This window comes from Salarias fasciatus, chromosome 1 (genome assembly GCF_902148845.1).
Source record: "Salarias fasciatus chromosome 1, fSalaFa1.1, whole genome shotgun sequence".
Classification (NCBI taxonomy): Eukaryota; Metazoa; Chordata; class Actinopteri; order Blenniiformes; family Blenniidae; genus Salarias; species Salarias fasciatus.
In genome coordinates this window covers 17,917,884-17,933,867 of record NC_043745.1, presented here as the reverse complement: position 1 = coordinate 17,933,867, position 15,984 = coordinate 17,917,884, and the positions used below count along the sequence as shown (strand labels likewise).

The 15,984-nt window shown below is 44.2% G+C and overlaps 2 protein-coding genes across 2 annotated transcripts; one reads left to right on the top strand and one right to left on the bottom strand.

Moving 5' to 3' along the window:
- Positions 1 to 183: 183 nt before the first annotated feature.
- On the bottom strand, positions 184 to 2,939 carry mis12 (MIS12 kinetochore complex component). The gene is made up of 2 exons (XM_030095567.1): positions 2,544 to 2,939; positions 184 to 1,207 (listed from the first exon to the last, which is right to left on the bottom strand). Exons 1-2 carry the CDS (start codon positions 2,937 to 2,939, stop codon positions 932 to 934), a joined length of 672 nt encoding a protein of 223 aa, XP_029951427.1. The 3' UTR covers positions 184 to 931.
- Positions 2,940 to 4,279: 1,340 nt separating this feature from the next.
- ppm1g (protein phosphatase, Mg2+/Mn2+ dependent, 1G) lies at positions 4,280 to 11,400 on the top strand. The gene is made up of 14 exons (XM_030095552.1): positions 4,280 to 4,410; positions 4,709 to 4,845; positions 5,927 to 5,996; positions 6,211 to 6,296; positions 6,450 to 6,579; positions 6,818 to 6,929; positions 7,008 to 7,189; positions 7,368 to 7,549; positions 7,641 to 7,772; positions 9,656 to 9,758; positions 10,010 to 10,141; positions 10,245 to 10,374; positions 10,511 to 10,610; positions 10,840 to 11,400. The coding sequence occupies exons 2-14, from the start codon at positions 4,735 to 4,737 to the stop codon at positions 11,038 to 11,040; spliced, it is 1,671 nt and encodes a 556-aa protein (XP_029951412.1). The 5' UTR covers positions 4,280 to 4,410; positions 4,709 to 4,734; the 3' UTR covers positions 11,041 to 11,400.
- Positions 11,401 to 15,984: the final 4,584 nt, after the last annotated feature.

Here is a 15,984-nt window from a genome sequence, read left to right as displayed (position 1 = left end):
ACAGAATGAGTGCTATTCGCGTGGAGACAGCGCCCTCTGCCGGGGGCAAGGGAAGGACCGCAGAGGGAAACTGCAACTAAAATAGAACATCAACACGTGGTATTTTACACAAAATGCACCACACAACACCATCTCTGAGCAATTACACCAAAACATAACTTTATTTAACGTGTTTACAAAATTTGTTGCAAAAAGTTGGTGGATAACATAACATGGAGAAGTAGGTTTTAATACAAATCACAGAATTTTCCATTTTCCTTTCTTTGGAAAGCAAAAATTGAGCGGTGTCATTTTTTCTTTTTAAATTTCCTTCAAAATGAAATTCATATGAAGAAACACAGGCCGGCACCTTGAGGTGTGTTCACCTTCCTGCTTTACGACAGTCTGTTTGTGGACGTTGGCTTCTGAATGCACCAAGCAGCCTTTAGTGGTCAGACTGATGTCAACTGCCAGTCAATAGAAGGACTTCACACTGCAGCAGCTTGTCATTGATCTGCGGTACAAAAATGGCCGCTGCTGTTTTCAGCCCTTCAAACATTTTGAATCTGTTGGTAATTTCTCATCTTAAAATACTAAATCAAACATGCATTGTGTTGCATTCCACCCTGCACACACAGTTTTAGCTGTAATGGCTATGAAGTCCCAGCGGCTGTGTTTAAATATATATTCCGGTACAACGTTAAAAATCACTTTAAATGTGCAGTAGGCCACAGAGCAAATGTTTTCCCCTCCATAGAATCACCGTGTTTGAAAATATGTTAGCGATTCTTCTTTTTAATTTCCAAATTATTTGTTTTTTAAAAAGTTGACAGCAATCTAGACAGTAAAAATGTTGACACACCTTACTTGAAAATCATCTTAGAAGTCATTTTTTTAATCACAGTTCTGAAAGGAATGTGTGTTGCAATCAGTGCGTGAATCTGAGCTGGGCTCAGTGAGGCCCTCTGCTGCAGACCTGCACCTCGCCCACGGCCTCCTGCAGCTTCTGTAAGGACTCCATCACCAGTCGGAAACTTTGGTCGAAGTTGCCGTTGCCCTCCTTCACCCAGGCTGCCCGGAGCTCTCTCATCCATTCCAGTGTGCGATCCAGCTGTGCCTGCACCTCCTTCTGCTCCTCCAGCTCAGCCAGCAGGGCCTGTCGGGCGCAAACTTCTGCTTCGTAGGCTTTGTGAAGGTCGTCCAGCGACGACTCAAGCTTCAGCACCTCCTGGTTATAAAAACAGACCAGGATACATTTGTTAGGGGAGAAATTCGGACAAATACTAAAAAAATTTTTAATTTGGGAACATTATTCATTCATTACATATTATTACTTCTTAATCATAATATTCAAGAGTGAATATCGGTGCACAGGCCATGATCAGAGAGAGTGTTAGAATATCCAGGTGATCTATAGCAGTGATTCGCAACCCCCACTAGAAATTCAGAAGAGGTTGCAAAGCTGTCTTGACTTTAAGACAAGGTTGTTAAACATAAAGCCCGTGGGCCCAAACTGGCCCACAACAGGCTCCAAATCCAGCCCGCCAAACCACCTAGCAAATTGTAAACATTTCAAAGAAAACTTTGATTTTCAAAACAAATTTCTTAAGTGGCAGACGCACAAAACACCAACAGTGAGCTGATATATCGGTGATGATGCCATGAAAGTCGAGAGACAGCAAACTATCAGCTTCAAAGCCATTCAGTCAAGGTGAGTTTGTAAAAATATGCATAACATAATAGCTATAGAGGAAATCTTATGACATTTCACATTTTTGTATAAGAAGGTTTCATCAAAAGTGGCTTTATGTTGACATTGCAATCATTATCTATACTAATTGTTTGGTTTTGTGATAATTTGTGAAATAAAGACACTTATATCACATAGACAACAAAGAACAACAAACAATATTCAACAAGGACTACAAGGACTCTACAACAAAGAAATATTCTTAAGTTTACATTTTTAAGTTATTTCAGCGCTGTTTAACAAGTGTTTGACAGTTTTGATTAAGGGGTATAACATTTTATGTCTAAAAAACAGTTGAGTCTGCATTTAATAAATGTCACAAATTTACAAAGTTTAAGCATTTACATTAAAAGTGTAAGCAGCAGGAGAATAAATGGTAGCATGTCAGGAAAAAGAAAAAAAAGGTATATAATATGGCTTCATAGAAGCAATTAACAAAACTAGACCTGATAACATCTTTTATTGTGAAAAACCAGCAAACCAAAACTTGAAACTGCAGCATCAGTCCAGACACCCTGTGACGGGGTGTAACCACTTCACCCTCAGAGAAATGAACTCATCCTTACAGAAAATAACAAAGAAACTTTAATTTCACATTTCGTGTGCTTTGAACCTCATACATCCCGTTTTTTGTAACTGTACAGAATGAAGGGGGCGGGGTCGCCCGGGTTTACTATAGTAAATACAAAGGTAAATGGTCAAATTTGGGTTCCTCAAGAAAAAAGGTGATCAAGAGGAATATTCTGTGGATAAACCTGTAATTCTTTTAAAGCGAGTGTGTGTGTATGTTACATGGGGCCCTGTGTGCACCCACCTGGAAGTCCTGCGGGTAGTCTTTGTGAGACCGGTCCTCGGGCAGCAGGACATTGGGCGGCACAGAGAAGCAGTGGCTGGCCAGAAGCGCCTCCATCCGCCCCGACAGGTGCTTGAACCGCTCTACGAGGAAGCGCTGAAGCTTGAGGCTGCAGTCCCGGGCCCAGGCCTGGAGCTGCTCCTCGTTCTCCGACCCGCCTTTACGCAGCTGCCGCACACACACCTTCTCCACGACCGGCAAGATGTCGTACAGGCAGTCCTGGAAGGCGCTGCACACCCGCAAGATGCAGGTCTGCGGCGTGAAACCGAAAAACTGTGTCTCATAGAGCTTCAGAGAGGATGGAGAAGTTGCCTCGCAGACCTCCATCTCCGGATCTTCCCGGGTTTCCCGCGCCATCTTCAACTTCTGCCGGTTCTTCTTCTGTCTTCTTCAGACGTTTCCGGCACGTCGAGGCGACAAACTCTAATACTGCCATCAAGTGGCCAGAAGGGCTCATTGCTTATATTACCGAAAAAAAAACAAGACTCCATCCGAAAAGGCCAAATTATTCTATGTGCGCAATGGATAAAATGTTTGTCAATGTAAACAGTGGATTCTCCAGTACTTTGTGTGATATGAGCTGCAATGTGGATCTTTCTGGAGTTGATTTCAGACCCAAAAATATGCAAGTGCAGACAGTTTCCAAGACTGGTTCACCAGAAATTAAATAATACACATATTAAATGGGTAAAGTACACTTATTAGGTAGAACCACGTCACATTCAAACACATTGATTAGTCTCCTCTACCTGGGGAAAATCCCATTTAAAGTATCCATGGGATACAGGAACCCAGGAACCCCACAGTGGAAGTGCCACAAAATAAATGAGGGGCAGATCATATTTTGAGTTATTGTGCTGCAAAGTTTGGTTTTTAAAAATTCTGATACCCTGGTAGGAAGAGTTTATGAGTCCCAAAAAGGGATGTCGATACAAAAATGTAAAGATTAAAAAACAAACAACAACAAACATAATTAATCTAATATATGGTTGGACTTTTGCTTACAAAGTCAACAACATTTATTGATTATCACATTAGAAAATCCACCTGTTTTCACACTGATTGCTTGTGAATCAGGGAGAACACCGTGAGGAAATAATAATCTCATGGCTAAGCATAAATGCTGTTGTACTGAATGATGACACAACTTTCACAGTTGATCAATGATCAAGTGTATTATCCGCCACGCCCAGTAACACCTAGTTACCCATGAACACCGTCAAAATATGAACAATGGAAAAATACACTCACTCACACTATGTACAACACTGAGCACAAAAACACTTACAGTATGACTGGAGAGAACAAATGGTTTAGAATTGTTTCATGACATCATTGCTGAAATTCCACAAGAACGTTTTGTCCTTTTCTTTTGATTATTGTTCATTATTTTTGAACTGGAATATTTTCCTTTGTTTTAATTAAACGTTTTAGAGTAAAATAGTCACATGTACATTTACATGATGCTGCTTTGGCTGTAGATGTAATTTAATAGGAAATATGATGATGATGATGTGTGTGTGTTTGCGTAAAACTTGTATGTAAATGATAACAGTGAGTGAAAATAGTTTACAGTAATGTTACATTTTCAGATTATTTAAACTTATTTATGCAGGATTGTTTATTTAAACCCGTGACGTACTGTGTGCCACGCCCCCTGTTGGGCCGTAAATGGGCATGCGCAGTTTTCACTTCCGCCACCGCCGCTGCTTCTTTTCGGTTTAGGTCTGTGTTGATAGCGGCTTGAGCTTCCACACGTGCAGTCATTCCTATGTGAATATCCCTCTTTTGGATTCCCTCTTAAGTACATCCTGCTCCGTCACAATAGGTAAATGGACCCTCGGTGCGCTACGTCTTTATCCGGTTGAAAGTGCGCAGCCGCTCGCCCGGCGGGGGCAGAGGTTACCGCTGGAAGTTTAGCCGGGTTCGCTCCTGTTAGCTCTCGCACGTTAGCCCGCCGCTGCGTTCACTTTTTGTTGTGGTGTTGCTAGCCGCTAGCTAGCTAGCAACGGTGACCAGGGAGTCTCCTTAAAGCCACCGAAAAGTGACAAACGTAAAGCTTCAGGCGAGCGTCTCTGTGTGTGAATCTAACGTCCAACGCTCGAACCGTGCCTTCTTACTTCCAGGTGTAAAGCCATAGAAACCGACGATCATGGGGGCATATCTGTCGCAGCCTAACACGACCAAGACCTCATCCGATGGCGGCAACTGCAACATGAGCTACGGTTTCTCTGCCATGCAGGGCTGGCGGGTCTCCATGGAGGTGAGATGGGGAGAAAAAAAAATCATAAGAACAGTGTTTCCCAAATGAAGAGAAAACGTCCCTTGGGTTATTGAAACATAGGGACTTTTTCCTCTGTGTTCGGGCTAAGAGGCAGTCATAAAAAAGCTTTTCGTTCGTAGTTATAGGTGATTTCCAGAGTTCGTTCTCAGGGTGCTTGGAGCTTGCAGAAATGATCAGCAATCACTTTAGTCCCTGTCTGCTCTTGATTTGTATTTCACTTTAGCTGATACTGTGACAGGTTGATTCACTTTTATTGACGGCTGTAATAATGCTTCACATTTGCTAACTTCAGTCAGATGGTCAGTGTAGTCCACATCTATGAAATAATTTTCTCATAAGATTTTTTTTTTTTTTTTTTTTACATTTCATATTAAATGACTACCACATTGACATTGTGCAATGTAGTGATGTTCCCAAGGATTAGTGTCCTAACAATTAAGAGATTTCTGCTAGACAACACAAACACATCAGTGGGTTTTGATGCACCAACCAGTTTGAGAATCAGATTTAGCCTTTAGAAACCGCCATGCTCTCTGCTCCTCTAGTTACTTTTACGTCTTTAAAACAATAAGTGCTGAATAGGATTGCAGTGTTTTTGTAGCTCGTGGTACATGCTTTGCCGGGATGATGAAACGGTGTGTGAGCCCTGCTTTCTTATAGCATTTTCTCATGGTAAAGCCGTGGACCTGGGTGAAGTGGAGCTTTTCAGGTCCACTCAGTATAGCTTCCAAGGTTGAAACCTCCTCTGGGTTGCTTTGTATTCATGTTGGCAGGCAGTACTCCCATCTTCACAAACACTACAGACCACAATTGTATCCACAGAGTTCGCAACCATGTATTCCTCTCAGTTTTTTTCTGCAAAAACACACCAAGAAAAACATGTGCACATCATGTGAGTTATACAGCCACTTGGCAAACATAAAGGAGTTAAACAAGGACAAGAAAACCTCTGTGAAAAGTGTTCTGCCTTTAGTAAATAAATATAGTATGCCACTGGGAATGCCTGCCTTAAATGTATAGCAAAATTTAGAACTGAGATTTTCTGTGATCTGTCTCCCAGGATGCCCACAACTGTATCCCAGATTTTGATGAGGAGACGGCCATGTTTTCTGTGTACGATGGACATGGAGGTAACACATACCGCAAAGAATAATGTTGTTTATATTGTGGAAAATCAAAGTCAGAAAACTTGTCCGCTCTTATAATTCTAGATCCCACCTCATCGTTCTTTGTAACTTTCAGTGATGTTCCTCATTTTTTTGTTTGTTTTACACACCTACCTAAGTGTTATGTGTACACTCACACCTACCCTGAGAATTTGTGTCACCTGCTCCTCCCGTCCAGGCGAAGAGGTGGCTCTGTACTGTTCCAAGTATCTTCCCGAGATTATCAAAGAGCAGAAAACCTACAAAGATGGCAAACTTCAAAAGGTGAGGGGGAGAAATGAAACAGTAATTCAATCACCTTTGAGTTGACCCAGAAGTTCATGGTCTGATGTGTGCTGCTTTGTAACAGCATGGCTCAAACACAGTGTATGAGGAGTGGTCCGCCGTTAGTCCTGACATGTGTGTGTTGCCCCACAGGCACTGGAGGATGCCTTCTTGGCCATTGACAGTAGAATGACCACGGAGGACGTCATCAAGGAACTAATCCAGATCGCTGGTCGGCCTACCGAGGAGCCTCCCGCTGAAAAAGTGGCGGAGGAGGATGACTGTGAGTCCCGGCTCAATGTTTACATATACACTGAGCACTTCCTTATCTACACTCGCAATTTAATGTGGTCTAACCAAAAGGTTATGCCATAAAAACTGTCAAAGATAAAGGATTTGAGGTCTGTAGAGCACTTTATTTGCTCTGGTTTTGAGCTGAACCATGCTCGGCCCTGATTTCAGTCTCTCCATGTACATGAATGACAGTTGATTAAACATGTTTGTCGGCTTCTTCCTTCCAGTGGATACGGAAGAAGCGGCTCTGCTCCACGAAGAAGCTACCATGACCATCGAGGAGCTGTTGGTCCGCTACGGCCAGAACCGCAGCGCAGTCAAACACGCTGCTGCCATCAGGTACTATGAAGTCCTTTGCACTCTTCCATCAGGGAAAACATCGTCATCAATGACTTTGTTGCCTTGTGTTGGTTCCAGTGCAGCAGCAAAGAAGGCAGCAGGAGACAAGAATGAAGGTGGGGAGGATCCGAAGAAAGAAGGGTTAAACGGGGAGGTGGAGGAGGAGAGCAATGGAAAAGTGAAGGAAAGTGAAGGAGCATCGTGCGGGTCAAAACTGCGAGCTCGTCGGAGAACTGGAGGAAGCGAAGGCAGCGCTGCAGGTAGATGATTTACAATTCAAAGCTATAACTTTCTATCCAGAATCCAAGAGTGAACTTCTTTTATGCACAGAGTTCACAGTTTCTATTGTCACGATTGCAGCAGATCTCACTGCAGTTCTAAGTGTAGGAATCTCGTCTGATTGGTTTTGCACATGTTGCTGTCATTTCTCCCTGACAGCAAGCGACTCCGCCGGGTCTGGAAGCTCCAATGGAGAAGAAAAGGTTGGTAAGGCTGAAGGAGACGCAGGTCCTTCCTGCTCCTCTTTGTCCTCGAAGGCGGCAGGAGATTCCAAGTCCAGGTTTTTCGATGACAGCGAGGAGTCTGAAGAGGGAGAGGAAGAAGAGGGCAGCGATGAAGAGGTGAGACCAGAACAGAGCCCTGCGTTAGGCTGTGAAAGTTTACTCTGAGTAACTTCATGAGGCCACACAATGACATTTTTCATCAAACCAGGATGGGAGCGAAGAGGAAGAGGGTGACAGCAGTGAAATGGAGGAAGAGGAGGATACGGAGGAGGGAGAGGAAGACTCTGAGGATGAAGAAGAGGAGGAAATGTGTCTGCCTGGAATGGATGGCAAAGAGGAGGTGTGTATCAGTCGTCCCTCTGGCATGAACAATTGATGTGTGTGTTTGTAGGGATACGGGATGTTTAGCATTTTATGATCTCACCGGCTCTTGAAAGGGGCGGTCTGAAGAATGGAATTTTTTAGCGTCTTCATCTAAACTCCCTACAGTCAGATAGTTTCAGTGTTGTCACTGAGTTTAAGATGGCGTCTGCTGGTCAGTCAGCTCAATCTTGCTCAAGTGGTTCAGGTCGGAACTCATGATGAAAACCTTTAGAGCATTGAAAAAGCTTTCTCCAAATTCCATGTGAACATGTAGAAAGATGTTATTAGTATCAGAAGATCAGCTGTGATTGATGTCCTGTTTGAATCTAGGAAGCAGGAGCTTGTGGGCCCCTGTCACAGAGATGATTATCAATGTTACTTTACATTATTTGAGAGAGTCCAGACCTGCCAACCTGTACGCATTTTGCGTAGTAGGTACGCAATTTGACATCAAAATACGCTGGTACGCTCCGCCTCATTAAACTACGCAAAAAGCTGCAGACGTCTGTGAGCGCTGTTATAAATGCGGACCGTGGACACGATGCAGCAGCAGGGCTCTGAAGTGTCACGCATTTCGGTGTGTTGTCACTCAGTCACGGCACACATTGTATTTGTCACGCTGAAAAAAAATACCGGTAAATTCGGCTGGTGCGCCGCAGCTATGGAACCGGGAGGAAACACATGTGCTAGCCTGTAGTGCTGCGACGTTCAATGAACGAGTCGTTCGTTTGAACGGCTCTTTCAAGTGAACGACGAGAGCCGGTTCACAGCTGTCTGAGAGTCGTTCCTTTGTGCAAATAGTCCTCGCTTCCTTCACGTGTCTCCTGAGTCCCTCCTGAGTCCAGCTGTCACCGCTGCTTTCGTGTTAACGACCGAGTTTCACTTTTCCGCAGCAGTTCCAGTCACCTGAACGCAGCAGCTAACTAGCGGAGGAGGAGTGTCGCGAAACCGGAGAGGAGCCGGTGTTTTGGAATAACTGAGTCCCTTTTAACTGGCGACTGGGTTTCTTTCACGTCCCTTGTTGCTGATAGATATTAAAAACCAGACAAAAAGTCGTGTCAGACCTTTTATGAGTCTGATTTCAACATCTGCGGCTACTAGCAGCAGCAGCAGGAAGTGCTAAAGGAAGTCAGTCACCAGGTAACAAGGACACCAGTTAATTTGAAACACCGTATTCACGGCTTTATAAAGGTTTTAGTAATGGAACACACACGCGCACGCATGCGCACACACACAGCAAAAAATGCTTAGTTAAAGGACATGTAGCAGCATTTTGAAGCTCTTTTCTGGGGACAACAACGTGCACGGTCAGCCGCAATGTAATGTGTATCAGAAAAACATCTGTTAAGTCTTCGAACCCCCCCCCCCCCCCCCCCCCCCGGTCCGGCAAGTGGTACTCAAAAAATTTCACCAAGGTTGGCAGGTCAGGAGAGTCCAATGATGACAACGTAGGAATTAGACCTTGTTTGTTACATAAAGAAGAGGAAAGAAATCGAGAGAGAATATCTTCCCGTAATTCATACTTGTTGATGAGGAGAGTCTTTCGTTGCCACAGGAAGTTGTACTTGTTGAAGTCGGGGGACGCGGTGAGAGTGAATGAAACCATGAAGCAGGAAGACTGATCAATAATAAATTCAACGATCAGTCTGACAGCCCTTTGGGATGGTCAGGCTTCATGTGTTTGATAAAAAGCTGATGATTCTCTGTTCCTGAACCATGATCAGGTCGTATTTATTAAAAACAGCAGTAATCAGATTACCCATTTTTGTCTGTACTGCAATGGATTCCATGCAACGCCGTTACATGTAGTCCATTACTTCCCGAGCCCGAGTGTAACATCCGGCGCCTGTCTGTCTGCAGCCCGGCTCAGACAGCGGCACCACAGCTGTCGTAGCTCTGATCCGAGGGAAGCAGCTGATCGTCGCCAATGCTGGAGACTCTCGCTGCGTTGTGTCCGAACACGGTAGGTCCAGAGCACTTCCTGCATGCTCACGCTCTTTTGAGGTGAATATTGAGTCATAAAAGAGGATTGTAAAAACAACTATCCACACTGAGGATGAAGAACTCAGCATTGTGACGGTATTCCTCATGTAATAGTTGCTGTCGGACATTTCTCCCCAGAGCCGCTTTCAAAACAACGAGGCTTAAAAATCAGTGGAAATGGAAAGGCAGCATTGCGTGACGCTTCAAAGTTCTGTTTCTGCTGCATCGCAGGGAAAGCTGTGGACATGTCGTACGACCACAAGCCAGAGGACGAGGTGGAACTCGCTCGCATCAAAAACGCCGGCGGCAAAGTGACCATGGACGGACGTGTCAACGGGGGACTGAACCTCTCCAGAGCAATCGGTAGGTGACTTTCGGAGCGGCCTTGATGTAACCTCAAGTCCTCTGGTCCCATTGATACTCTGTGGAGGAGGTTTGAGTGTTAATCTGTACCGTCTGCTCGCAGGCGACCACTTCTATAAGAGGAACAAAGCTCTACCGCCAGAGGAGCAGATGATCTCTGCAATGCCAGACGTCAAAGTTCTGACGCTCAACGAGGAACATGACTTCATGGTCATTGCCTGCGACGGCATCTGGTCAGTTTGTTTCATTCATCTTTAAAGATTTATCCCTTTCATTTCTTTTTACTATAGATATAGACTGTAGATGTGAATATTCAAGAGTGGACCCTTTTCTTGCAGCGATTCCTGAATTGTTTTTGTGTGTTTGTAGGAATGTGTTGAGCAGTCAGGAGGTGGTGGACTTCATTAGTGAGAGGATCAAACCAGACCAGGATGGCAAAGCCAGGCCTCTCTCATCCATTGTGGAAGAGGTGTGTTTAACACTGCCCTGCTTTAATCAGAACTGTTCAGTTCTGTTTACAGACACGAGCCAAATTTCAGGTTTTACGCAATCTTGCTTTTATACCTGAGTGAACACAGCAAAAATGTTTGCTAAATAATTTTAAAATGACTGTTGTTTTGAGAATTTTTTTTAGAAACTGTGTCGCGTTTTCATAAGAATGGGATTCGGTTTCGAGTCTGACTTTGTCCTTCTTGCAGCTGTTGGACCACTGTTTGGCACCCGACACGTCGGGAGACGGTACGGGATGCGACAACATGACCTGCATCATCGTTACGTTCAGGCCTCACCCGTCTGCGGCGCAGGCCGAAGACACGAAGAAGAGGAAGCAGCCAGAGGAGGCAGAGGGGACCTCGCTGGAGGAGAACGGAAATGACAGCAAGAAAGCAAAGAGTGACTAAAGAGAGCGAAACTGAGAGGGAGCAGCTGGTCCCAGGCCACCCCAAATACACCAGAGAGACCCCCACCCCTCCACCCCTCCACCCCATCCTCCAAGAGTAAATCCTTACCTGACAGCCACAATCTCACTCAGAGACAGACGTTATGAAGGCGAAATATAAGCTCAAAGATAAGCTGAACTAAAACCATCAGTATAGTTTAGTGCTCTGTTCTTGGTGGATTTACATTTCAACACACCCTGCAGGTGATCTTTTCTTTTTGTCTTTTTTTTTTTTTTTGGATCCAGTTGAGATGTTACTGGATTCATTTTTAGTTCCTAAATTCAGCAGAGGCAGACACACCATTGGAAGACATGCTAAAAAGCACATTGGTTTCCATGCATTTGTGACCAAGTGGAGATTGCAGGAGTCCAGTCTTCCAGTCTGCAGAGGAAGGTGTGCGTCCTCACCGCCTCTGCAGGCTGCGTTGCGCTCGACTCGCTCTTCATGGAGCTGCTTTGGTTTTGAGGCCAGTTCAGGGAGTGATCTGCGTCTTGACGACTGTCCACATGAATTATCCATCCAGCCACCAAACTGCACCTCACCGAGTGACGCGCAGAGCAAGTGCCACGAAAATCCTCACAAGTACACTTCCTGAGATTAGCACAGAGGAGAAACGTGGCTGCAGAGCAGCGCCCCGTGTTTCTGTCGCCCAAACTGCAGCTCCGTGACGCAGCGAGATGGACGGCTCGTCTCGTGTCGTACCGAATGTGTCGATGCCCTCTTTCAAGCTCCTCCCCGACTCCCGAGCGGAGCGTGTTGAGGGGCAGTTAGTGTGAGTCTGTCTGACTTTACCCTGTGTGTAGAGAGGAACTGGTGGATTCGGGGTACTAATCCAGTTGCTCAACTTTTCCATTTATGTTTTTTCACTTCAGACGTCCCTCCTTGTGAGGACTCTTTCCCTTTTGTTCTGTCGGTCACAAACAACCCAGAACATCGCTGTGGGTTTTTAAAAAAAAATCTTTTCTGCTTTTTTGTCTTGTCTTGATCAAAGTCTGTAATTATTAAAGTTGGATTTTTCTTTCTTTTTCTTTAAATGCCAGGATTTTCTGAAGCCTAGTCTATTTTTCATCTGTAAGATACAGTAATGGAACACTGGTGACCTTCATCCATCCAGAGAGAAATGTCCATTTGAAGCCGTCGACTGTTCCGTTGGTTGACCGTTGCCGCTGTAACATCGTTTTGAGAATGATTTCTAAGATGTGTAAATTGTTTCCATTCAACGGTTATGTTCCCTTTTCGATGAATCGGCCCTCTGGCAGTTTTTTTTAAAAAGCAGTTTTGTGAGCACACTCTGAAATCGCCTTCCTGCTGGACTGTGGAGAGGACGCTCAAGGGTCTTTTTCTGAGTGGAAATGCAAATTAATGTCCAGAGCACCAAGGCAGTGTAACTGTTCAGATGATTTCTTTTTATTTCTCCATTTGCAGACGCCTCGATTGAAACATTGTGTGACTGTCTGTTTCTAGCGTATCATCTTGTCACCACGCCCTTTTTTTCTGTACATAGTTTTTTCAATACTTGTAATTGAAGAAAAATATTTGCTTTTTCTTTGTAATTGTGAGTCAATGTGACATCGGTGCATACTCTTTTGACACCAGTATGTAAGTACATACAAATAAATTTTTTTAAAATAAAGTGTGATACTGTTGCGTTTTTACAGATTACACCACACATTCAATTCAACGGGGTGAATGCTCTTTGCTTTTCTACCACATCAGTCCCTAATGACACTTTGCACTGCTAATCACATTCACGCAGTCATGGCGGCCATGCAAAGTGTTCAATCCATCTACTGTGAGCAGTTTGGGGTTCAGTGTCTTGCTCAAGGACACTGACGTTTACAGGGCGAGCTGGGGAACTGTACCTGCAACCTTCTGATTGAATAAATTGGAGCAGTTGTTCCAGGATTTAGGAATTGGAACTGTCAAGCCAAATGCTTTACTGCTGTAGACAGAAGCAAGATGTTGCATGTTTATTTGGCAGGAATGGTCCAACGGTGTGTGTGAGAAAGTTGTCAGAGCGTGATGCTTTGAGCTGGTGGATCTGCTTCCCATCGCGTTCTCAGTCCTGCAGATGGCAGCAAAGATGATGGATAAAGTTTAACAGCATCCATATAAGAGGCAAAAGGAGAAAAGCACATGTGACACAAGTGGAGTCAGGGTTGTTTTGTCTGTGCAGCTCACAATCGTTCTCATACACAACTTTCAGGGGGTCAGAAAGTCTAATTTGGAAAATCTATATCTCTGAATCAGTGTGTTCAGTTCCACGTTACATTTTGACGGTCCTTTATTCAGAGGATTTCATGTAAGTCAGTGATGCTTTAAAGTTTGATGGAAACAATGAAGTGAATTGTGGACAGACCGGAGGCCACATCAGCCTCGGGGACTCTCCCTGTCCTGCTGTTGTAGTGATGTGGCGCTCGCTCCCCTCCTCCTCGAGGAACCCTGTAGCTGCAGGAACAATAGAGAGCCAGAGAGGAAACGCACAGTGTCCTTGAAACCTAAAAATGTATTTGCAGACACGCGCAACAAACTGGTTTTCTCTTCGTCTTGAACAGACAGGATGTTTTTTGTTCCCAGAGAGCAGATTAGCACCTCTCTGAGATATTTGTGGATACAAAAGCATGTAAAGGCATGTAAAGTTTTGCATGTGATCGCTCTCAAGGCAAAGAACACCGTAGCTCATATCTGTATCAGTGTGGTTGTGGACTTTTTAGTCCATTGAGTTTGATGAAATCTTCTCTGTTTTCCATTAGATCTATGTCAACTCATCAAAAATGAGCACATGAATTTGTGCCTATTTTAGTGTCTGAAAGCATAACTAACATTTCTGAGACATTCTTCTTGCACGTGATTTTACTTCTGAATATCCTCTGATATCAGAGTCTCTGTTGGAGCTGATGTGGAGCTGAATGGCTGCCTTGTCCAGCTGCGTGTGCCGCTGCGCTTTCTGTCTCCAGACAAATAAACTTGACTGATGGCTGTGGACGAGAACCACAGGAGTCCAGCGAGACTTCAAGTTGTGTGTGCGTGCGTGTGTCTCCATGCATGTGTGTGTGTGTGTGTGTGTGTGTGTGTGTGTGTGTGTGTGTGTGTGTGTGTGTGTGTGTGTGTGTGTGTCTTCTAGCCAACAGGTCCTATATAGAAAGCGAGACCACAATAACAGGCTGCAGTTGGACACTGCAGACATTCATCAAGTCTTCCAACCTGTCTTCATATCCTGCTCTTGCTTGGTGCAGTTTTAGCAATGCACACACACACACACACACACACACACACACACACACACACACACACACACACGTATAAAGGCACACATTCCAGCGGTCACAGCAGTGCAGTTAAAATGCGGGCAGCAACCAAAAATAGTTGACACTGAGGACTTTTCAGAGGAACACACCTCTAATCTGCATTCCTGCTACTGTAGACATTTCCAGCGGTCGTGATGCTCGCGATATCGAACCGCTGTAATATTACAATAAGGCTGTGTGGCTCACGCTTCATATAGAGGGAAAATCCAGAAAGATGCTTCAAACAGATTGCCTCCCCTATTTTGCATATCCTGAAGTTTCTTCTGAGGTACTTTGGAAAGTTCTCTCAGGCAAATTTGTGACTTGTGACTCGTTTGACGAGGAAAGACTGACCACACTGCACCATTTACCAGGATCAAAGTCATGACGTTGCTATGATTCATACATAATATTATTAATCAATGAAGAATTTCTCCAATTTTGTTAAATAAAGTGGTATGATTGTAAACATTGATTTTCATCTCTGAACACACACACACACACACACACACAGGAGGAAGAGGAGGGGGAGGATGTCCCTGTCAGCTATTCTGTCTCTGGCAGGAAGTACCACCTTCTCTCAATCACACACACATCCCCTTTGCGTGCGCCATGTGTGTGCACGCGCACACATCCATGTGTTGCATAAACTGATAATAGCAAAAAAAAAAAACATCCTTCCTTTCTTCTTCACCCATCACTTCTGTAGAGTCATTCCCATTTTTCTTTTCCGACCACCGTGACGTCCTGTTCACCTCTTCACTCTTCCTTCCTCTCTGCTCGCCGATCTTTCCTGTCCGTTGTATTTCCCCGTCTTTCTGATAACATTCTCTTCTTTTCTTCACATTTAGCACATTTCGGGACACTGGTACAGACACACGGGGAATTCAGCACATTACCTTTCACACTGGTTTTAATTCACATGAGTTCAGTTTGTTTTTAACACACAGAGGTATTAAAACACTGCATGTCAGCTGTATCAGAGGTCATGAGGGCAACGGATTGCTGAAACACACACACAGCTGATTATTCACACCTGTACACACACACACACACACACACACACACACACACACACACAAACACACACACAGAGTGCAGGCAGAGATAAGAGAATCCAGCAGCTGTTTGATCAGTGAGCAAACTGCTGCTCTCCCATCGACAGTCTCTTTCTCTGCCACATTTTTACTTTTACTCTTCTCGTTCAAGTTTCTGTTTTCTCTGCATGTTTGCCCCTTTACCCTCCTGAAAAAGAAAAAAATAATCTCTATTCTCTTTTTTCTTCTTTCCTCATCTCATCATTTTTTGGACTGAAACTCAAAGCTCCAATTGGAGATAAAGATTTCAAAGGAAAACACATTCCATCTCATTTCTGTAAACGCGATATTGTAACGTAACACTCAATTTGATGCGTCCATATGTTTACCTTTGTCAATATCCCCATCCCCTGGTGTGTTTGTGTCTCCTATTTTCATGTTGAGCTCCACACAAAAGTTCATTGCAGATATTAAGTTATTACACAATAACTATACATGTTATTACACTCCACGTTACAACTTATAACTAGCTGGCAACAACAACAAAAAAAAAGTAAGTGGCTCACACAGAGGCAGATTAC